The sequence below is a fragment of the Alternaria viburni genome (genome assembly GCF_023758015.1).
Source record: "Alternaria viburni strain BMP 2772 chromosome Unknown scaffold_31, whole genome shotgun sequence".
NCBI classification, from domain to species: domain Eukaryota; kingdom Fungi; phylum Ascomycota; class Dothideomycetes; order Pleosporales; family Pleosporaceae; genus Alternaria; species Alternaria viburni.
In genome coordinates, this window is record NW_026055800.1 from 170,312 (window position 1) to 192,604 (window position 22,293).

Below are 22,293 nucleotides of genomic sequence, written 5' to 3' on the forward strand. Positions count from 1 at the left end.
TGTCAGGTCATGCAGGCGCAGACGATAAACTTTGCACAAGTGGTAGGCCAACCAGAATGGCGAAAGCCGATGCGGCGCAGTTGATGACGGCTCTCATCTCAACAAGGTTCTGGAGTGAGGTGCGGTCGAACGTGTTCACGTGCTTCTGCAGGTTTGTATTGGGGCGCCCGATCTCAACGTGATGGATGATGCCTGCAACTCGGGGGGTATGATGAGGATTTGACCATGCACTTAGCATATACGTGAGGCGGGGACGGCTTGTGATGCTATGCCACCAAGGGATGATACCGTGTCTGGCCCCCCATAAGTGTAATTACCCGCGGCTAGTCCGATGTTGGGGTTTGGCGGGTTCAGCCACTACGAAGCGAGCAGCCCCACGGCGCGGCTTGGAGCTGACTGGACGAGTTTGCCTTGCGAGTGCGTCAGAACCAAGCATGAACCGTGAGAAATTCTGCGTCCACGAGACTCGCCCGATTGATGGAGCTTTGCCTTAAACTGTCGACGTAAGGTCGAACTCTCGATCGGGAGCAGGGATGTTAGACATGGTAATCGAGGCCTGGTGAGCGATCACAAGAACTTGGTTCGACCACATGGAGGGGACCGCGGAGAAGAAAAGCGTAGAAGCATGATGGAAGCGCAGCGGTCATTCAACGTGAGTGTCCTGCATGCATGCGCATGGAGGGATCCGGAGAGCGACCAGGCCGTGGCAATGAACTGCGCCGTCACCAAGCATAGAAGAGTGGCATTTCGATCAGCGAGCGGAAATGATGGTAAACGTTTGATGTGAAACATGATCGAGACTCGTCGCACGTTGAAAGGCGTTGTTGTTGGCGGGCATTGGCAAGGCATTGGACAGCGGGCGCGCGAGATGAGCTAGGGGAAGCGTTCTAGTCTCCCAGGCACATTCAGGGTCTTAGGCATACGTCAGCACGCCGTGATGATCAACAACCCAAAGCACGAGGAAGAGGAGATTGTCAACACAGACCTGCGCAGTGCTATACTACGTGCAAACTTCACTCATACAGTCTGATTGAATACCTTGTCACTTCCCACCACTGAGTCTATTGATCTCATTCACTGTAGCGCACGAGAGCCCAAGGCCTGTTGATTAAAGGTCAAGGGTGTATCCCACTCGGCAACTTCCCTGAACTTGGAAAGCGACGATAGCCACCGCGTGACGACACAGGGACAGGTTTATTGCCTGCCATAGGCCCGACTCGCAGCTTCTTGTATAGGGCGCCCATCTCGCCTCTTGCGCTGCTTTCTACCTCGCGACACGAACAGAGCAGATATCACCATGAGCGCAACCAACACGGCAGCCGCAGCCCCTCAGCAGCCCAACCCGCCCGCATCCGTCGCACCCGCATCGAGCGCGACCAAGTCGACCGACGATGGCAGCATCCTGAGCAAGGGAAAGAAGCTCCTGGGCCTAGGCAAGAAGAAGGATCCAGAGGCCGGTAAACAGCCAACAGAGAGCGCATCAACAACCACGACTCCGATACTGCTCCCCTCGCCCCCGATGTCACCGCCCGAGCAACGAGCATCGCCGCGAGGAAGCCCGCGCATGCTGCCCATTGGCGCATCTCCTGGTCGCCGCATCCGCTCTACGTCGCCCGGCCTTCACAGTCCCGCATCGTCGCTCATCTTCGAGCGCAACGTACAGGAGCCCGAGCCCTCAGCCGACGTGCCTGCCCACATCAAGACGGAAGACCACATACCCCCCGCGCTGGATGCGACGTCCCTCGCAATTACCGACAACCACCTCAACCCCGACGAGGTGGAGATTATAACACACACGGCGCATCAGCCAGCCGCCGTCGCAGTTGCGGGCAGCATAACCGACTCCCTGCACTCGCCACCTCTCCCTCACACAGAATCTGTGGCGTCCAGCCATGCTGACGTGCCAGACTCAGCACCCGGATACGGCTCGTTGGACACGGCGGATCCCCGGCGCTTGAGCTTCATTTCATTCGCAGACGTGGTGCAGGCAGAGCATGTTGAGCACGACAGGCAGGAAGTGTTGGGCGCCACGTCGACGGAGGCTCTGCAGTTTATGAGCCTCTCGTCAACAGCGAACCGATCGCCCTCGCCAGTGCGGTCTGCGGCGTCTTCGCCCCCAACCACAAGCGGAGCGGCTTCGCCTAAGCACGCGGATCTGTCGCGCACGCGGTCACCGGCGAGTCCTACGTCACCTGTCGTGCTCGGCAGCCCACACCCAGCGTCGGGCGAGGAGCTGCCAGTGCAAATTGAAACGATGCGACAGGCGCTGCGCAAGACGCACTCGGGCGACCTCAGCGGTGCGCGCTCGCAGCCATTGAGCGCGGCGAGCGTGGAGGAGAGCGCGGCTGACAAGCCCCCGTTCAAGTGAGGAGCATGGACATGGGAATGGACTAATTTGATTTTGCAATCTTGGGAGGTTATAGGCAGGCAGTGGGGTTATTGGGAGGTTCAGATATCCACGAGGCGCCGTTTGCAGTAGTTGTTCGATACCAATGCTGAGAATGCGGAGAATGCTGAGAGAATGCTAGTTATATGTTGCGTGTTATCTTATGCTGTGATCTACAGTCGTCTCCCCTGCATACATGTGGATTCTAGAATCGGTGAAGCAGATAGATGAGACGTCGGGCACAGGGACGTTGGGCACCCAAGCGCAGCTGGGTAGAGTCGTCAGCTGGCGTCGCGGTGCTTGGGCCGGGGCGCGGTGATTTAGCGACGCATCTCAGCGGCGCCAAGGCTGGGTGCTAGTCGTGGCCATGTTGGCTCGCTAGGGCTGGCGGTGGGCCTCTGACTACCTAACGACAGACCATTTTGCCCGCGCAACGAGGCCTGCGATGCGCCTCACGACACCAGACGCCAGTCCTGCCGCGCCCCCGCCGCCCTCGTCCGCCGTCACCGCACTCCCGCCAGCGCCACGGCTACCAGCTGCCAGAGCCGGGCCGCCTGTCGTGTGTCAATGAGCAGCAGACGACACCGCAGCGGTCCGCATCCATGGACCAGCAGACGCAGCAGCGACGCAGCCGGAGGGAGGTGAGCGCCTCCGAGGCCGCCCAGGGCGTCTACTCCCTCCACGAGCGCGACGACGTCCGCCATGCCCACACCATCCGCACCGTCACCCCCGACGACCCGCCGCCCTCGCAGACGACCACCACCTCGACGAACACGGCCACGGCCACGATCCCCGAGGACGGCCTGCCTGTGCAGACGTTCCAGTCCCCGCCCAACAGCCCCCGCTCCCACAACAGCCAGCTCAGTAACTCGCAGCGCACCGCCAACCCGCGCCAGTACGTCGCCCGCGCCTCGAGCGACTCCGAGTACCGCAATGCGCGCGAGCAGACACGGCCCCGGACCCGTACCCTCGAGGAGCGCAGCACCCGCGAGCGCTCGCCCTCGTCCGTCTTTGGCTCCGGCCGCCACCGCATCGGCTCCGTCGCCAGCAACCAGAGCAACTACCAGAGCCTCGAGGAGTCGGTCGTCACCTCCATCGGCCACATCTCCACCATCTCCCCGCCCCAGCAGCCGCCCCGGACCTCGAGCACCAACAGCCGGAGCCGCCTGACCAAGCAGCAGCAGCAACAGCAGCAGGCCGCCCACCGCTCCACCTCGCCCGTCCTCTCGCCCTCCAATGTCCCGCCCGACTCGTGGGTATCGCCGGTCCCGGCGTCCGACGCTAAGAAGCTCAAGGCCCTCATGCGCTCCACGTGCGGCAAGATGCAGGGTCTGCTGGCCTTCCGCCGCGGCGAACCAAACCCCTGGGGCCTGTCGTACTGCTACATCAACGACGAGGCCGGCAGCCTGGTCTACGAGCCCAAGAACGACACGTCGTACACCCGCACCCTCATCCCCGATCTCCGCGGCTGCCATGTCAAGAGCGCATACGACGGCGAAGCCTACACGGCCTACATCCACGTCGTTGTCCACAACTCGAAGCTCGAAGTCCACCTGCGCCCGCCGACCCAGGAAGAGTTCGACTCGTGGTTCGCCGCCCTCCTGTGCTGGTCGCCCATGCGTCCCAAGGGCATCCAGAACAGGATGGCCAAGCCCCAGGCGCCTGTCATGATCGAGCGCCGCCTGCCAGACAGCCGACGGCATTCCGAGGTATCGCTGCTCAAAGATTCGCCCAAGAAGGAAGCGCCCATCATCAAAGTCGGCAAGATGATCTACTGGGACACTAGTGTGACATACAGCAGCAATACAGGCACCGCCAAGAACAATGGGCAAGGGGGACGCCCGCAGGCGTACAGAGTCCAGAGCCACGGATCCCGCCGCTGGAGAAGAGTGTCGTGCACGCTCCGTGAGAACGGAGAGCTCAAGCTCTACTCCGACACCGATGTCACCCTTGTTTCCACCGTTCAGCTTTCCCAGCTTTCCCGATGCGCCGTTCAGCGTTTGGATCCCTCCGTTTTGGATAACGAATTTTGCATTGCCATATATCCCCAGTATACCGCTGCTTCTTCTCCTGCATTAACAATTCTGCGTCCCATATTCCTATCGCTAGAGTCACGAGTTCTGTACGAAGTCTGGATAGTCCTTCTACGCGCCTTCACCGTTCCGCAACTATATGGCCCCAAGTCGCCGGATGCCATGACTGACGAGGGCACTTTGTCGCCGTCTTTCGGCACCCAAGACATGTTCCGCATGGAGAAATCATTGTTCGTACGGGTCATTGAAGCGAAACTGATTCCGCCTGTAAGCCCCAAGGTCTCAGATAGCAACGGAACGACCCCGATACGACCGTCTTCGTCTGCCACAACCAACCCGGGTGGCTATCTCGTTGAAGTGCTGCTAGACGGAGAGACGCGTTCACGAACCACGGTCAAGAGCGAGGGCAACAATCCGTTCTGGAGAGAAGAGTTTGAATTCCTGGATCTACCCGCTCTACACACCGCTTCATTACTCCTGAAAAAGCGACCGCCGAGCTACAACCGCACCGAAAAGAGCGGTTTCGAGGCCACCAACTCCGACCCATATGTCTCCGAGGGCGGTTACGCTGGCATCTCTTTCGATCAGACTGTAGGAAAAACCGACATCTATCTGGACGACCTCGGCCCGAATCAAGAGATGGAGAAGTGGTGGCCGCTCATCAACATGTATGGAAACAGTGTCGGTGAGGTACTCGTCAAAGTCAGCAGCGAGGAATGCGCGATTCTCATGGCTCGCGACTACTATCCACTTTCGGAACTTCTTCACAGGTTTTCCAACGGAATAACACTCCAGATCGCCCAGATGATTCCGAACGAGCTCAGGAGATTATCAGAATATCTGTTGAACATCTTCCAGGTGTCCGGGGCAGCTGGCGAGTGGATATGCGCGCTAGTCGAAGAGGAGATTGATGGCACATTGAAAGAGTCGCCTGCTAGTCGGTTACGGTTCAGTAAAAGACTGGGATCAAGCGAATCGAATGAATCTTCGCTGGCCACCTTTGGTTCTGCGAGCGACCGCGAGCTCTTCGTTCGCGATATGGGCAACAATGCCAAACTGGAGGCCAATCTGCTCTTCCGCGGTAACACCTTGCTTACGAAGTCACTGGATCTGCACATGAAGCGACTTGGGAAAGAGTACCTGGAGGAGACCCTGAGCGAGAAGTTGAGAGAGATCAACACCAAGGACCCTGATTGTGAGGTTGATCCAAACAAGGTCACTTCACAACACGAACTAGACCGGAACTGGAGAAGGCTGATCAACTGTACTGAAGAAGTTTGGCGAGCCATCTACAACTCCGTGGCGAGGTGTCCACAGGAGCTGAGATTGATCTTCAGGCACATCAGGGCCTGTGCTGACGACCGCTATGGAGACTACCTCCGGACGGTGCAGTACAGCAGTGTCTCTGGCTTCCTGTTCTTGCGCTTCTTCGTTCCAGCGGTGCTGAACCCGAAACTCTTTGGCTTACTGAAAGGTGCGAAGTTCTCCACTTTTGCTTTAATCATCTCGCTAACAGTCATATAGATCACCCGAAGGTCAAAGCTCGGAGAACGTTCACGCTCATTGCAAAGTCCTTGCAAGGTCTCGCGAACATGTCTTCATTCGGCACCAAAGAAGCATGGATGGAGCCCATGAACCAATTCCTCACCACGCATCGGCAAGAGTTCAAGAAGTATCTTGACGATATCTGCTCAATATCGACCACGTCGCAACCCGCACCACCGATACCACCGTCGTACAGTACTCCGATTGCCATTCTTCATCGTCTGCCTCCGACGTTCAAGGAAGGGTTCCCATCATTACCATACCTTATCGATCATTCACGTAACTTTGCAATGCTAGTCAACCTCTGGCTAGACAATACGCAGAAGAGTGCGCCTGACATACAAGCCACGGACGGTGATCTCCTCCGTTTCCACAACATCTGTCTGTCTCTCAGCGAGCGCACCAAGGACTGCCTGAATCGCGCTGAACCTGCCGAACGGCCGTCATCGTCACTGAGTGTCAAGTGGGAAGAGTTGGTGGAGCAGCTGCAAGGGGCGCAAATCGACACGTCACGAGGTGCAGCAACGAGGAATCGTGGACCAATACTGGAAGAAGAGATGGAGGAAACCCCGCTATCTCCAGGCGGCGGCGATGACTATTCGTCTTCGTCTACCAGCACACCCATCACAATGCAGCCACCACCTCGGGCACGGCATCAGCAAAATTCGAGCATCTCAGCATCTCAGAGCTCTTTGAAGAGCAACAGCTCGGCCACCATATCTTACACAAACCCCTTTGCGAAGAAACAATGGTCTGGTCAATACACGCCGTCAGGGAACGACTCGGTAAATGCCTCTCAGTCCGCGTCTGCTTCGGCCAGTGCATCAGCATCCGCAACCGAGGACACACCACCGGGGTCCAGCGACGGTCTTCACATGGCCCCTGCGCCTTCCTACCCGCAAGCCTTGACTACGACGACAACGACCACGATCTCCACATCTACCTCTACACAGTCCTTCAACTACAGCAATCCGAACTCTCACATCAACCAACAAAGACCTGCCGCTGTGTCCACAAACTCGCTCGTCGGAAGACCGCCTCGTTCAGCAGGCGGTCAGAGTATGGAAAACAGCGACAGCGGCAGTATCGCAGAAGAGGAGTACACAACCGCCCTCCCCGCCTTCTCCGAGAAAGCCACCAAAGAGAAGAAGGAACGTGGCTTCCGAGGCGTCCTCCCCTTTCAACGCAAAGGCAAGCGCAAGGACAAAGACAAGGAGAAAGAGGACAAGAAAGACAAGGAACGAGACAAGGAAAACCGCAAAGACAAAGGCAAAGACAAGGACCGCGACCGAGACCGCAGCGCCGAACGCGGTACCAGCGCCCTCGGCGGCCACCAGAGCTACAACGACATGGGCAGCATGCGCGGCAAACACACCACCCGCGGCGAGGACCGCGACGAGGAATTCTGACTCCATGGATGGTTTACCGAGAGTCCGCGCGCGATTGCTAGACGCGAAATCAAGAGGAGGAAGAGTGCGGGTGAACTTTTGGATAAAGCGAGTCCGTCGTAGTGATGTTTGCTTTCAGCCACACCCTTTTTCCTTGCCTGTTTCTTCGGATCGGCTGCGAAGTCGATTGGAAAATACCAAAAAGCTAAAAGCTTGTACTTCATACACACTCACATGTTGCATCATCGCCTTGCGTTTTGGGTGGGCTAGACGCACGTTTGATGCACCAAAAAAACGCTTGCATGGCATGGGCATGGGCATACCATAACAACAAAGGCGGAGGCTGGTTCTGGGACGACGTTTTTACCTGAACCATGTTTACTACTCGCGACGAAAGTTTTGACGTTTTAACATATGGCGCGTTAGAGCGATGACTTGTTTGTTTATCGTCTTGGTCTTGGGTTTTGATTCATTTAGATTTTCATTCTAGGGGGTTGGTTGATTGGCATGAACGGGTAGCCAGACACGCTGGTAGTAAGGCATTAAGGTCGGTTGAGGGGATGGATCGGTTGACGAGGTACGTTTCTTTTTGGGTGTACATAGCATTTGCAAAGTTTGGGGTTATGCATAGATATCAATGTGGTTGTTTGTCATGAAATTCTGTTCCACGATCTGCGAAGTGACTGTTGTGTTGGTGGAAATTGGTCTTTGTATAGAATGCTGTTCATTATACTAATGACTACACTGGTATCTGTCCCTATTCCCTACTGTTCCCTACATTGCTTGCAACCCCCACACCTCTCACAAGCATCATGACCTGACGGCTAATCGAAGTTGAAGGCATTCTGATAAACCTTCTTCTCCTTCTCCTTCCGCGCCTGCACCCTCTTCTTCACTACATCCAACTCCTTGACAATCGCCGCATCGCCCGGCGCAAGCTTGAGCGCCGCATTCAGATCCGCCAACGCCTCGTCCTCGTTCTTTTTTCCTGCCTTGGCCTGCGCCCGCCTGAAGAGCGCCTTTGCCTTGTCTTTATCCGTGATACCCTCGATGTCCAGCGCCTTGGTCGCGCTCTCCGCCGCGTCACTGTATGCACCCGTCTTGTTCTGCAACAGCGCGCTGTTGGAGTACAGGGAGATCTTCAGGGCCTGAAGTTTAGGCCAGAGGTCTGCGGGGTCGTCGTCGAGAGGGGCGGGGTACTCGTGGAGGTAGCGGATACCTTTTGAGTATTTGGTAATGCCTAGTTTGAGGTCGCCTTTCTTGAACGCGTCGTTGCCCATGTCTTTTAGCTTGGTAGCGATCTCGAGTATCTCCTCGCCTTTCCACTCATCGTCGCTGCTGGCCTTTTGGTCTTCGGGGAAGTCTTCGTAGGGGTCGCCGGTTGCGTCCGAGATCTTTTCTGTCGCTTTGTCGTAGTCTTCGCCGGTGAGCTCGCCGCAGTCGATGATGGTCGCGTCGTGGAATGGCTTATCTCCACTCTGCGTCTTGAGGTTCTCGATCTGGCGCACGATGCTCTTGCCGTTGATGACTTCGCCGAAGACGACGTGCTTCTTGTCGAGGTGCGGTGTGGGGACCGTGGTTACGAAGAACTGGGATCCGTTCGTCCCTGGGCCGGCGTTCGCCATACTAAGCAAGAACGGCTTGTCGTGCACCTTCTCGAAGTTCTCGTCTTCAAATTTCTCCCCGTATATACTACACAGGTGAAGATACCAAGTCAGCGTATGTCTCACGTGCATTTTGTACGGCCACAGCTTACCTCTCACCCCCTGTACCGTTGCCCTGTGTGAAGTCGCCGCCTTGGATCATGAAGCCCTTGATGACGCGGTGGAAGCCCGAGTTCTTGTAGTGCAGCGGCTTGCCGGATGCGCCTTCGCCTTTCTCGCCGGTACATAGTGCGCGGAAGTTCTCGGCGGTCTTGGGAACGATGTCGCTGTACTGAATAGCTGTTAGATTTTGTGTTTGAGCGGATTGGAATGTATGCGCGTGCAAAGTACAGGAAGTTGGGGAACGTACGAGCTCGAAAGCAACACGGCCGGCTTTCACGCCGCCGATGGCGATGTCGAAGAAGACGCGAGGGCGCTCTGAAGCTTGTTAGCAAGACTCTCTTGGGCTCTCAAACCCTATAGATAGGCTTGTCTTGAAGTTACTTACTCGTGTCAGCCATGATCGCGGAATCGCTATAGATGTCTGATGGGTATGTCGTAGTATGAGCGAAGGATATCAATGGTCAAGCACTGAGGATATCGACAGAGTTGCAGGAGTCGGAGTTTATGTGCGAGGCTGAAGAAAAGCACGGTGATAGCTGTCCAGAACTTTCTACGGAAGCTACAGCCTACAGCTTCATGCCGCGCCAAGCCCGCCTTTACACATCCGTACGACATTTGGCAGGCGCAACCAGGTTGACCAGATTCTTTAAGGAGACTTCACTATATTTGTACAACAACATGGTTCGTCTTGACAGCATAATCACTGGTAAAGGAGCTTTCTTAAGCTTGTTGTGTCTTGTAAACATTGACATGATGCTCGCGATGAGGGGCAACGCGGGGCAGTGACCGGGCTTCGTCTTAGCTACACTCCGAAAGCTACACGGCAAGCCTCAGCGCTAAACTCGCAAACATCACCCGAACGGTCAGTAATACTGTCATGGTATATGCATCTTGGTGTTATTAGACTTCCAGGCGCAAATCTACTCCTCTTTGCCCACCGATCTCATCCATTCCGAAAATAATAGTAAGCTCAAAAACGCCATTTACAACCAGGTATCCACGCGTGTAATAATAGAAGCACTTTTCGAGCTGATGCCAACGCCAAAATATGATCTCTATGCGCACAACATTATCGTCTTGCCGACATGGAGAAAGGGAGAGCTGTCGATACTAGCTCATTGTGTTCGTAGTGATAGGTGAAACCACCCTGCAGTGTCCGTCGCAGTGCGTTCAGCCTCTGCAACTTCCACCACTTGTCGATTCTGACCTCGACATTCTTGTTGATCTTGACCTTCATCCTGCCCGCTCCGTAGGCCTTGCCAGTCTCTTCGTGAAGAGCAGTGGAATATGCGGGGCCGCGCGATGGCTTCTCAACCGAATTGCGGATGTCTGCGAAAGACGAGTGTAGTGCTTTGCGGTCCTTCTTGGATATGCGGCGTGTCGAAACGTTGGCGAGTTCATCGAGCGTGTGCATGAGCTGATCCTGTCGTCGCCAGACTGTGTAGCGCTTGACTAATCTCTCGCCGTCGCGGACGTGCTCTGGGTCGTCGGAGTCTGCCTCTTCCTGCACCTGTTCGTCCTCTTCTTGTGGAGTGAGAGACTTTTCGTAGAGGAGCGCAATATTTTCGCCTGCTGCAATTTGAACACCAGAGTCGGCACTCTCAAGCTGCTCGACAAAGGCTTCCATCGCAGCTTCCGTTTCCTCTTCCAGATCATCAATCTCGGTTGCGAGGAGACCCCACTCTTCCAAAGCAGCAATCACGACATTGCCCTCGTCCTGGGCGTCGATTGATGCGCCGTCTGACTCGATGATCTCAATGAAGAGGTTCATAATGTCCAGGATCTCATCGTCGCCGGCACCAGCAAAGAAGGCAGTTGTGCCGAGCGTGTGGATCGCGTTCACTTTGATGGCGACTGAGGAGGAGGATTGTATCGATCGCTTGAGTTGGTCGGAAACGTCGTCGTAGATGCTATCGGAATCGAGGGTTACGGCAGTGACAGCGAGTGCTGACGAGTGTTAATAGAGTCCTATCTCCAGTGTTCGCGCATGTACATACCTTTCAGGGCTTTGACGACCTCGGCCTCCGTCGTCTCCTGTCTGATGCTCTTAATCATCGACGAGACCAGCTCGTTTACATGTCCCTCAACCTCATCCCTCGCATAGCGGGCCATGAGTACGTGTGCGTAGGCATTCAGGCTTTCGGTGCGCCCCTCGGTGCTGCTGCGCTTGAGGTTGGTGATTTGTTCGATGCGCGTGTTGAGCTCGGCCTTCCACGCGTCTTCAGGTATATTGATATCTTCGCCGTTGAGTACATCGTCGATGGATGCCGTGCTGTGAGGATGTCAGTACATGTTCGCGCGAGGATGGCTAGACGCGATGATGTCACCGGTGTAGTCGCGATGTGGGGAAAACCAAAAAAAGTTATGTGCAGACTGAAACTCACCTCCAAACAGTTCCGTCGCTGAAGCCGTCTTCGTCTGAAGAGTCCTGGCGACTGCGACTGGCGGCGCGCGACTGTGCTGGCGAGCCTGCTGCCGACGTTGTCTTTGAGGCTGTCGTGGATACGACGCGCGAGCGGGCCTTGCGCGACATAGTCTTATGGCTCTCGAGAGCCTGTTTTCGGAGATCGCGCATGTTGGGCTATGGCTGATAGAGTTCTGGTGAAACTATAATATATGCCTGTAGAGGCTGAAGTTTGCTCGGTGTGGCGGAACCAAGATTGGACTGCGGGGAAAACAAGGTGAAGGCAGTTATTGAAACGGTAAAGACTCTGTGAACTCGATTGTGTAGAAATATAAGTGCGGTGTGAAAGACATGAGTATGAGTCAGAGCAAAAGTCAACCAAGGTATAGGTTGCAAAGGTACGAGGACGTTTGGTGGTGCAGGAGGCAACTTGCAAGTGTCAGATGTTCATCCATCCATACGACCTCTCCCGATTCCATGGCTGCCCAAAGTGCGCTAACCAAGACCTACGTCATTACAGTTCTGTCTCCTTCCAGACAATGTTTACTAATTTTCTTCCTACCTTCCGGCAATATCGAAGTATGTAGTAAATCAGCAATTACCGTTATCCAGCAAACACCCAGCGCTTCGCGACGATCATGTGTAAGCTAAATGGCCGCATCGCTGATTGGCTCGTCCACGTCCATGTCTTTGAAGGTACCAGAGCACCTAGCTCGCATGGCGGAGACTTGATCTTCACCTTGAAGGCCTGAACGACTATTTATACACTCGGAAGGAAGCCGCGCACAGTCATCGACGGACCGGTCGCGAGGGCGATGCACACAGCATCTCATCTACTGTGCGACCATCCCCCAGCCCTACCTTGGCGTCACATTCCTCCGATGACCGATCAGGCCTTCTAAGACATGATTGAGGCTCAAGTTGTTGCGATGGGCGGCTCAACAATCGACCCGCCCAGCGTTGGAAATAGCTGCGGCGCAGACAGCGTTCGCGCAACCCACGACCGTTTGGTGCACCGCAGGACCTCTCGATGGATATGAATAGACAGCAGGATCACGGGGCCAAATGCCCCACGCCCGCCGTGTGTTGCAAGCGGCACAACCACGTGGAGTCAGAACTGTGCCAGCAGCGGATCGCTCCCCGCGGCTCGGGCTGAGACGTGTTGCTGGACCTCGACCTCAGCCTCGGGTTTAATCTCCATCTGGCAACCGATGCGCCGCGGACATAGGTGTTAGGGTTGGTCATGGATGCGGCACAGAACCTTATCACAAGCTCAGTCTATTGTGCATACGGTCTGCGAACTTGTGTGCTTTGGGTGAGTGAGCGTCTCGCTTCACCTGGCATCGGCTTATCTATGACAGCGGCAATGTTGGTCTCGGCACCACGGCACCCATGTCTTAACCCCCAGAACTTCACCATCAAAGCAGTGCTTCTTGCGACCCGGCATCTCCATTGCAGGACTGTGAACCGAACATACCCGTCACCGACGTAACGGTAGACGGCAACCAAGGCAGACGCCGCAACGTGGGAGATGAAGAAGCCTGCAAGGCTCATGCGGCACAGTACCAAGCCGCCACGCACGCAACCCCTTCCTTCGGGTTGAATGCACATCATTCATGCATCCTCATTGTTGGATTCCAAATCCCCTGTACATCCCCCTTCGCATCGACGTCAGCTTGGTAATAAAGCGCACACGCACACACATACGCACAAGACAATGCGACTGCTGTGGGGAGCATGGACAGGTCAAGCGAGGCTTATGCGGCGCAGTCACCAACACACCTGTCTAGTCGACAAACAGCAACTGTTGGCGAGTCCGTAGGCAACCCGCATCTGGATCCTCCGCAATACGCGAGCAGGATCACGAGCAAGCATCAAGGATGCCAATCCTGCCAGGGCACCGGTCAACGTTCTTGCAGCTCCTCGAAGACACGATGTCACGATGTCCAAAGGCACCCTCCGCTGACTAACGTCTTTAGGCAACCAATGCGCGTAGAGGTAGGCAGGAAGTGTACCTGCCTAGACAGCACGATCGTCAGAATAGCTGCTTGCGCAATCGAGATTGGTCTGCTCGTATAGACAATGTACAAGCTTACACTATGTCTTGCCATCCGGCCCGATTGATCAACAACATCGTATCAACGAACAAAAAACTCTGATATATATTCTGTTTGTAAAGCGAGCGACCAAGCTAGACAAATCTAAAATAGAATAACAAACTCCCAAAGCGCCTCTCCGGTTCTAGCCGTTCTAGTCTTCTCCTAGCCTGAATCATGTATGTATATGCCCTGAACCATGCGATGCTATGCAAACAAAAATCAAACAAAGATCTCTAAACAAACTGTGCAAACGATGCTATAACCAAGACGCAAATAAACGAGAGATCAATGCACATACCGCATACTCTAACCGAAACCCCATGCCATGCCATGCCATGTCGACGTGTAGCCTCACCGCCTGTGAAATGTCTCCGGGTCAGGGGCCGGTGCTGCAAACAAGTCTCCGGTCCCACCAAGCAGGATGTCTTGTTCGGCAAGTTCCGCGTTGGTGAAGGAGAGGGGATGGCGTTGTAGTTGTTGTTGTGAATGATGCTGTGGTGGTGGAGGCGGATGTTGATGTTGATGTAACGAAGAATGCAAGCCTTGCTCTTGCGGGACGTCCAACCAGGATAACGTTGTTGCAGAAGACGCAGATGCCGATGCAGTTTGAGCGCTCAAACGACTGATGCCTGCACTGGAACTCGCACCCCTGCTCCTACCGCCCGCTCTATCACCTCTCCTTGACGGGCGTTTGGCGACCCTACCGCGTGTGACAGCAGTAGTAGTATGACTCCTCGTTAACGTTGTCGACATCATTGACGTCTTCGAAGTAACGGGTGCTCGTACAATCCCACTCCCACCACTTCGTACACGCTGACCAATTCTCCCCTCGCCCTGTTCTTGGCCCCCCGCCCCCTCCCTCGTACCCACGTCAACCCTACACCCCAATCAGCGCCTCCTCTTTCCCATCCCACCCCCGCTTCCCTCCCATACGTGAAGTAGACTCACTGGTGAGATCCTCCCGCGCCACCTCCTTCAGGCCATCCAAAGGGGAAGGCGCTCCGCTCCCCTGGTCTCCGCTTGGGAATGTCCATGTGGTGGAAGTTGCGGAGGTGCTCGACTAGGTGGTCGCGTCGTGTGAAGCCTTTGTCGCCTACGCGGTTGCAGCGCGGTACGTTGCAGGGGTACTCTGGTGTGCCGACGCCGTGGACGGTGGATTGGTGGCGTTGCAGGTCTGCGAGGCGGGTGAAGTTTGCTGAGGAGGTGCAGGAGGCGATCTCGCAGGTCCATGTTCTGTTGGGGGAGATTGGTTAGTGGATGAGATGGGGAAGGGAGATTGGGTAATTACTTTGTTCGACTGCTGCTTCTGCTTTGATGTTAGTATCTCAACACCAAGTTTCGATGTAAAGATGCTCACCTAGTCGGAACTTGCGAAGAACTCATCCCTAGATCACCGCCGTGACTTTGCCAACCTCCAACGTCATACCCACTGGCTACTGGCTGTTGGTAGCCAGCAGTCGGCGCAACATTTACAGGTTGCACGTAGTAGTCTGGGATAATCTGGTACGGTTGAGGTGGGTAACATTGATACTGTGCGTAGTATGTGTTGATCTGGGATTGTGTGTATTGAGGTACTGATGAAGCTGGGTAGGACGTTTGATAGTTGTAATTCCCTTGGTCAGAAGAGGAATACTGGTGTTGTTAGTCAAAGCAAGTGACGATGAACAGATTAAGTTTGACTTACGCTGTATCCGGACATGGCGGGCGAAGGCGGTTGTTCCTGCTTCGGGCGTATCGTCTTCGTCTTCTTCGTACGGCTTGTAGTGCTAGAAGGGCGATAGACGGGCGCCACGGGCGAAGTGATGATGCGTAGCTTGTTTGGTCTGGATGCCTTTCTTGTGCTAGAGACGGAAGTATGTCTTCGAGGACGCAGTTGAACTTGCTCGAGAGATCTATGAAACCGGTGTTAGAAGTTGTCGTTGATGATGCTGTTGCTTTTGCTATCCTGGCATGCTTTCGAGTCTTATATGAAGCGAGCATGATAACTCGTTCCCTCATATCGGCAAAGACCTTTCACTGCCACCCCAGAGCTTATGCTATAGACCCTCAAGAACCGCATCGACTCACAGGTATTTCGGAGGGAATGAACCGTCCGGGCGCCCAAAGCCATCTCCCTGAGGGCCGTAGTGTGCCAACATGGCGATGACGAAACAAAGTTAGAAGTGTCGTAAGGCGAGAAGTCGGATCAGGTTGTGGATTCGCTCGACAGGGCTTGACGATCGCGTCTTTGGTAAGCGTTGCGATCTCCTTGTACAAGGACCGCTACGCCAGAGGCCAAATGTGTGAATATAGAAGTCCAAGATTGCTGAGGTGGATGCGTAGGATGGCGAGGCGAAGCCAGTACCAGCTTGGTGGTACCCCACACAACTAATCGGTATAGGGCTGACGACCTAGTGTCCGTGCCGTCACCGGAAAATGGAACTGTAGGGTCTGGTCGCGGCGCGGGTGAATCAAAAGGCCTAATGTTGTCGTATGCTGTGGGAGAATTGAGGCGGTGAAATAGTGGTCTAGGTGTAGAGGTAGGAAGCACAACGAGGACACTGGTAGATCTGTGTCGTCTTATGGCGATGCAGGGCGAGTACCCCTAGGCCCCGATCCAACTTTAATTGAACAGTACCATCTCTTTCATTTGTCGTTGTCATGGCTTGGCAAGGCAAATAGCTAGAATAGTCCAATGCGTACACGTTGGTGTTCTGATCTTGGTGTACCGGGATATATGATAGGCATGGTTCACCGATTAACACACATGCGGGTAGGTCGATGGGCCCCGTGTGACTGGATGTGCATGCGTGGCTCTTGTTCGCGTACTTTCGTTCCGCGGTGTAGGAACGAACCCCTGCTACGCTGCAGAACGTGGCCTGGAGCCTAGCGATCGGCCTGAGGTCTATCATGTTTGACATGGTCGTTTCGCGATGCTCCAGGCTCTTCCAGCTGGCTCTCGGTAACGCGCCCGACCACTTCATCGCTTGAAATTATCAGAGCACTTGTGATGACAACATGCCTTCGAAACGCATTGAGATCAAACATTGCTTGACCGCCCGTCTCCAAGTAGGTTAGCCGTCATCAAACGCCCATCTCGCGTCCTGTCTTCGTCTGTCTCTGCTGCTGCTGTAAGTGGGTCAATTAACCCGCAACCCGATGGACTTGGACCGGCGCACGAATGCCGTAAAATGATTGATGCAGTAACCGCTCAACTCAAAGTCATGCACGAGTTAGTGCTGCCGGGCGTAACGGGGCGTAACTGAAGCTTGAACGTCGCGGAAGGATTCTTCGCTTAGGCGGCCAGTGACATGCGACCAGCCTCCTCCTGCAGCCCTGTAGGCTCCACCGATTGGGGGCGGAACCCAGTGTAACGTCGTCTGGACCAATTGAGCACATTCCGCAGCCGTTAGCCACATCATGTCAGATTACGCCCGGCGCTCAGACCGCTACAACATCCTTGGACGGCCAAATTGTCGCGGGCGGAGGGCCTGCACTTGGCAGGTGAGCCTCAATAAGTGCTATTTGATCCATGCATAATTGTCTCACCGTGACTTACACCTCGCGTGGTCGGTCGGGTGCCTGCGGGCGGAGATTAATATGCACCGAAGATACCCTCATGGAAACGATTCAAGATCCGAAGAGCAAAAGTTGTCTGCCCTCGACGGGACCCATTCCAGGACTACCTAATACTTAATCTTAATACAGAACTCAATTACCCCAAGCCGAGCATGCGGGTCGGTAAGAAGAAAGCAGCCGACTGCTCATAGCTCATCTTCCAAGAACTTGTAAGCAAATCGGAAGTCAGCTTTCCTACGGTTCATCCTACAATAAGGTTAGCACTGTATGACGTGCAGAAATAGCACGGCGTGGCGCGAGTTTGTAATACGGCAGCCCCGCGTAAGGCTGGTGGACAGAATTAGGTGCTTACCATGTGCTTTCATAGTCAAAGAAGCGGTACGTCCCCTGCTCGTAGTCTTCAGTGATTGCTTTTGGTTCTTCGTGGCGTTGGAACCATGTTTGATATTGCTTGTGAAATCTCCAGCTCTGCGACTTGAGTGCCTTTGCAGCCAGGTATTGTTGATACGTGCCTTGGCGGTAGTAGAAGGCGTAGAAGAGAGCGTCGGTCTCGATGCGGGAGTACAAGCGAGGATCATCGAAGATGGGTAACGGCTCTTGCGGGTAGTGCGCGGGCGTAAACGGATAGGGATTCTGGGGTCGGTAGTGGCGCGGCGCCTCAGTATCCGCAGAGTCCGGCGCGGTGGCCATGGATGCTGCTAGCATGTGCTCATTTGGAGGTTTCGAGGCAGAGGCGGATATGTCATTCTTCGTCGCCTCAAACGTGTCCAGAAGGTCCTGTAGACTCGACGGTAGATGATACACCGATTCCTCTTCCTCCTCTTCTGCATGAGAATCACCGTTCGTTAGCGGCGGGGTGGCAGCCGATGACTCCTCCTCCTCTACAGGCTCGGGAGCTGGTGTCCTTCTGCTGAACTTCGAGGCGTCTTCCGACGAGACGGCGCGCGAAAGGGTCTCCTTCTCCGCAGCAGGCGTCACGGGTATACTTGCCGCGGGAGCTGGCGATGCTTGTGCAGATTCGGCTGGCTGCGCGCGCGAGGCCAGTTGGGAATGTGTTATTGCCGGGGAATTCGCTGCACTTGCCCGTGCGCCGCCAGGAATGAGGCCTGACTGTGCTGCGGCCCCTCCCGGTGGTGGTGGCAGAGGAGCAATGCCCACTCCATTCTTATCGCTCGCGGCTGCAGCAGCGGCGGCCGAGGCGTACTTCAAGGGCTCGCCCGGCGTCCTTGTCGGTATCGGCGCGGGCTTCATCGCGTTGGCCGTGGTATTTGAGACGCCAGGTAACGGCGTGTGCAATGTTGCTAGTGCTGGTAATGGCGACTTCATCTGTGTCGAGGGCCGTCGTGCCTGTTGTTGTACTGCCTCTGTCGCTTTCGGCTTGGGTGCTGGCGGTCGCACGTCCGACTCGGGTGTGTCGTCTGCTATCGACTGCGACTCGTGTGAAGACACATGGTCCAGGTTCTCCCCCAGGCCAAAGATGGCCTCCTCCTCTTGCAGGTTGAAGTCGTCGTATATTGTGTCGTCGTCCATGAACTCGGGGTCCTGATTGCTCTCGACGTAGTACTTGATACTGTCCTCAATCTCCTTGACCTGTTCCGTCTCGACATTGCCATTCTCCAGCGCTCGATGCAGCAGGTCCAGCTTGCCCTGATGCCATTTATTCCGCTCAACCGACTCTTCCAGCTCTGCCACGCGCTCTGCCTTGGAATTGTCCCCCTTCTTCGTCTTCTTGACGTTGGCATGCAATGTCTCGATCTCGGTCTCGATGGTCTCTATTTGGCGCTCCAGCTCCTCGTTCATCTGCTGCAGGAACTCGACCATCTCCATCTTCTCCTTGTCCTTGGGGTCGATTTTGGACGCTAATTGCAGGCCTTCCTTGGAGTATGCTTTCGTCTTCATCTCCTTTTCGACGGCCTTGAAGCGCTCCATTTGCTGTCACATGTCAGCGTCCCATCATGCCGGGAGGCGGCGGTCAGCCTACTGTCTCGATGAGCTTCCGGTGGTCGAGCAACGGCTTCTTGTCCTTGATCTCGGACATGGCGGCCCATGTCTTGATCTGGTCCCGCGAGCGCTGCAGCTTCTTGATCTCCTTCTTCAGTTGGTCCTCGAGCTTCTCCTTCTGCGAGGGGTTGCCCGTCTGCATGATCTTCTCATATATGTTCTCGAACGTCGCGACGCCTTCAGCGACTTTCTTGAAGCATTTGTCGATCTCCTGCTGGAGCTTGCGGGCGGCCATGGCGAGGGTCGAGCCTCGTCGTGAGGACTTTCGCGGTGGTTACGGCAATGATTGCGTTGCCGGGGGTAGCAGCGGCCGTGAGATAGTCGAATCGCGCGAGTGAGGGCGTCCGACGGGGAATGGCGTGGATGTTTGTCGTGGGCTGAATGCGGAGGCGGACGTATCGCATAGGTAACGCGATGCCACAGGGCTGGCCTAGCGTCCTCGCCAAGAGTGCGGCCACTAGCCACCACGATTGGCCCCACGCGTCTGGTTTCATCTACGCGTTCCACCCTCTTCCAGCCCCGTCTCATGATTGTCGCATGTCGCAATTCCCATGCGTGACGTCGTTGCGCTGCTGCACATATCACCGTGAGGCTATCGCACATTGAGCCACCCGAGTTTCTCTCACCACGGCTGCTACCCCGCCATCATGAGGAGTACGGACCCCGCCTCCATGCACACGTAACCACGACTATACTAAGCGTGTCTAGCGGTGCTGCAGAGGGTCAAGTCGGCATCAGTCACGGTCGATGGCCAGTTAATCTCCTCGATTGGCAAGGGCTTGCTGGTCCTTGCTGCCGTCTCCAAAGACGACACGGAGAAGGATGTCGAGGCCATGGCTAGCAAGATACTCAAGGCCAAGCTCTGGGACGACGATTCCAAGGATCCGCCGGGCCGCGTATGAAGCCGATGCTTTTTCTCTCGGCTGAGACTGACATGTCAAGTGGAAATGCAACGTGATCGATATCCATGGCGAGGTTTTGTGTGGTATGTGTGAAACTCTATGACAGTGCTTTTGCTGCGGAATCGGTGTGCTGAAAGTCGACAGTCTCCCAATTCACGCTACTGGCCTCCATGAAGAAGGGAAACAAGCCGGATTTCCACCAATCCGCAAACGGTGACCAAGCCAAGACACTATATCAAGCCTTCTTCAAGAAGGTCGGATCTCTCTACGAGTCTGACAAGGTCAAAGATGGAGTCTTTGCCGCCATGATGGATGTTGCTTTGGTTAACGATGGGCCGGTAGGTTTGGATTATACCTGCCTAGATGGCGAGGTACAACTTAAGCATTACATTTCCTGAGTGTGTGCCGCTTTGCCTGCTAATGCTAATTGACATTGCTAGGTCACTATTCAAATCGACACCAACCCACCGAAGACGGATGCTTCAACCCCGGGTGCTCCAAACGGAAGCAATCAGCAGACAGTCGACGTTGATGACCGCAAGTAGCACGTATGGTACACATGCAGGCCTTGTACTAACTCTCGTTCAACTCGTAGTGGCCAACAACATGACCAAAATCACGCAAGAATTCAAGATACCGGTAGAGCGACTTGAGTAGATGTCAATACAATCAGCCGCCGTCTCTACGATTATCGACTTGCTTGTACCAAAATGCGACTTGATACATTACACCACGACGACGCGTCGTGATCAACACAGACCCGGGATATGTCACCGCACCACCAGGAGACATTTGCTGCTGGACAACAATATTCATCCATACATGCCGCCTCACACCATGTCCATTCCCACTGCATGTACAGACGCTGCTTATGTCAGACATACCGAACGTGCGTATCGGTTGCAACTCCAACCCGAGGATAGGGCTTGACCCCGTGCCGATGCGCCGCTGTCTTAACCGATATGCAGTTGGACTGAACCTTGCACATTACGCCCGGCAGCACGGTAATTAACTGGACTCGCGAATGACGGCGCGGCATGCAGTTGGATTGAGCACCCACGCTGTTTGAGGTAGGGTATGCGAAAGCTGTTAACTCGCTGATAGATTGGAGCACTCTGTACCAGTCACAGACCTATAGGAGAACACAAGGCTCTTTGCCGTCAGCATCGTCTAAATTCGTCGGTGGGTTTTTAAGCTACGGCTTTGCCCTTGGCCAAGCACCACGAGCCATGATCATGTCTCATCGACAAATGCTATCTCGCGTAGATAAGTTGCTCGAATATAGGCGCCTCTATCTTACCGCCAAGCTACCGTTGCAAAGCCTTCAGGTGACGCCTGCATGTCGATTGGTGGTTGGGCAGCTGTGTCGACACCACCAAAGCGCGTGTAATGTCCGGAAACACCTGAAACGCATCCATATCGAACTCGCTGGGGTTTTTGCTGACAGTGACACTGACGTGTGACTGTATCGCACGCAACATACACCTCAAACGGACGTGTGGACTAGATTGCAGCGACAACCTATCCGAAACTTGTCGGACGCCTCTTCAACTCCATTTCTTGCTTCGCACAACAAGCTCCATTGCGGAAGTGGCAGTGCCGGTTCTGAAAGTAGGACTCCTCCGATGCGCATCCATGACAGTGGGCTGACCGACCCCCGTACTTCCGGTGAACAGACACGAAGTTCTATTCCTGCTTCTGCTTGGCAATACCTTGAACTCCTAACACGCCCATGGTGCTTCAGGATAGATCAACCTCCGATGTTTTCACCACGTCACGTTTTCTGTCTTGTTTCTTGCCTTCGGTAGTTCCACTCTCGACCTCTTGCACAACTCTTTCACGCCCACACGGCCGTCGACTTTCCCCCCACGCCGCTTTTCGTGAGTTAACTGCGATTCAGCTTGCTGCTCGACAACTCCTGATTCGATACGTCTCTTGTTGGTCGAGTGGACAAGTGGAGACTATTGGACCTTTGGGGTGCGTATCCCGTGACCGCTCTGTTCGTTGTTCGGTCATAGTGATCCAAGGGTATTGGGGTAAATCTTGCCGACTTCTGACGTGTTCAAAAAGTATTTCCGGTTCATCATAGCTGATATCGATCGGCGGCCGCATCGCTAGAATGTCGTCTCACGTCGGGAGCCTAGTATCCATCAACGGGCACTGCTCGCGAGGGACACTCTCTTATATGCTTCGATCGTCCAATATCGAATT

The 22,293-nt window shown here is 55.0% G+C and overlaps 7 protein-coding genes across 7 annotated transcripts; 3 read left to right on the forward strand and 4 right to left on the reverse strand.

The window, feature by feature from the left end:
* Positions 1–1,297: 1,297 nt before the first annotated feature.
* Positions 1,298–2,368, forward strand: J4E79_010512 (uncharacterized protein; the record flags this gene model as incomplete). The annotated part of the gene is made up of 1 exon (XM_049359349.1): positions 1,298–2,368. The coding sequence occupies one exon, from the start codon at positions 1,298–1,300 to the stop codon at positions 2,366–2,368; it is 1,071 nt and encodes a 356-aa protein (XP_049206160.1).
* A 620-nt stretch (positions 2,369–2,988) lies between these two features.
* On the forward strand, positions 2,989–7,373 carry J4E79_010513 (uncharacterized protein; the record flags this gene model as incomplete). Its single annotated transcript, XM_049359350.1, has 2 exons — positions 2,989–5,893; positions 5,944–7,373. 2 exons carry the CDS (start codon positions 2,989–2,991, stop codon positions 7,371–7,373), a joined length of 4,335 nt encoding a protein of 1,444 aa, XP_049206161.1.
* An 803-nt stretch (positions 7,374–8,176) lies between these two features.
* CPR6 (peptidyl-prolyl cis-trans isomerase cpr6) lies at positions 8,177–9,516 on the reverse strand (the record flags this gene model as incomplete). The annotated part of the gene is made up of 4 exons (XM_049359351.1): positions 8,177–9,044; positions 9,109–9,287; positions 9,366–9,433; positions 9,504–9,516. The coding sequence occupies 4 exons, from the start codon at positions 9,514–9,516 to the stop codon at positions 8,177–8,179; spliced, it is 1,128 nt and encodes a 375-aa protein (XP_049206162.1).
* Positions 9,517–10,187: 671 nt separating this feature from the next.
* On the reverse strand, positions 10,188–11,693 carry J4E79_010515 (uncharacterized protein; the record flags this gene model as incomplete). The annotated part of the gene is made up of 3 exons (XM_049359352.1): positions 10,188–11,065; positions 11,116–11,390; positions 11,503–11,693. The coding sequence occupies 3 exons, from the start codon at positions 11,691–11,693 to the stop codon at positions 10,188–10,190; spliced, it is 1,344 nt and encodes a 447-aa protein (XP_049206163.1).
* Positions 11,694–14,565: 2,872 nt separating this feature from the next.
* On the reverse strand, positions 14,566–15,320 carry J4E79_010516 (uncharacterized protein; the record flags this gene model as incomplete). The annotated part of the gene is made up of 4 exons (XM_049359353.1): positions 14,566–14,854; positions 14,910–14,927; positions 15,048–15,172; positions 15,306–15,320. 4 exons carry the CDS (start codon positions 15,318–15,320, stop codon positions 14,566–14,568), a joined length of 447 nt encoding a protein of 148 aa, XP_049206164.1.
* Positions 15,321–17,364: 2,044 nt separating this feature from the next.
* On the reverse strand, positions 17,365–19,415 carry J4E79_010517 (uncharacterized protein; the record flags this gene model as incomplete). Its single annotated transcript, XM_049359354.1, has 3 exons — positions 17,365–17,425; positions 17,532–19,111; positions 19,161–19,415. The coding sequence occupies 3 exons, from the start codon at positions 19,413–19,415 to the stop codon at positions 17,365–17,367; spliced, it is 1,896 nt and encodes a 631-aa protein (XP_049206165.1).
* Positions 19,416–19,827: 412 nt separating this feature from the next.
* J4E79_010518 (uncharacterized protein) lies at positions 19,828–20,627 on the forward strand (the record flags this gene model as incomplete). Its single annotated transcript, XM_049359355.1, has 5 exons — positions 19,828–19,834; positions 19,889–20,076; positions 20,123–20,165; positions 20,227–20,420; positions 20,523–20,627. 5 exons carry the CDS (start codon positions 19,828–19,830, stop codon positions 20,625–20,627), a joined length of 537 nt encoding a protein of 178 aa, XP_049206166.1.
* Between the last annotated feature and the right edge of the window lie 1,666 nt (positions 20,628–22,293).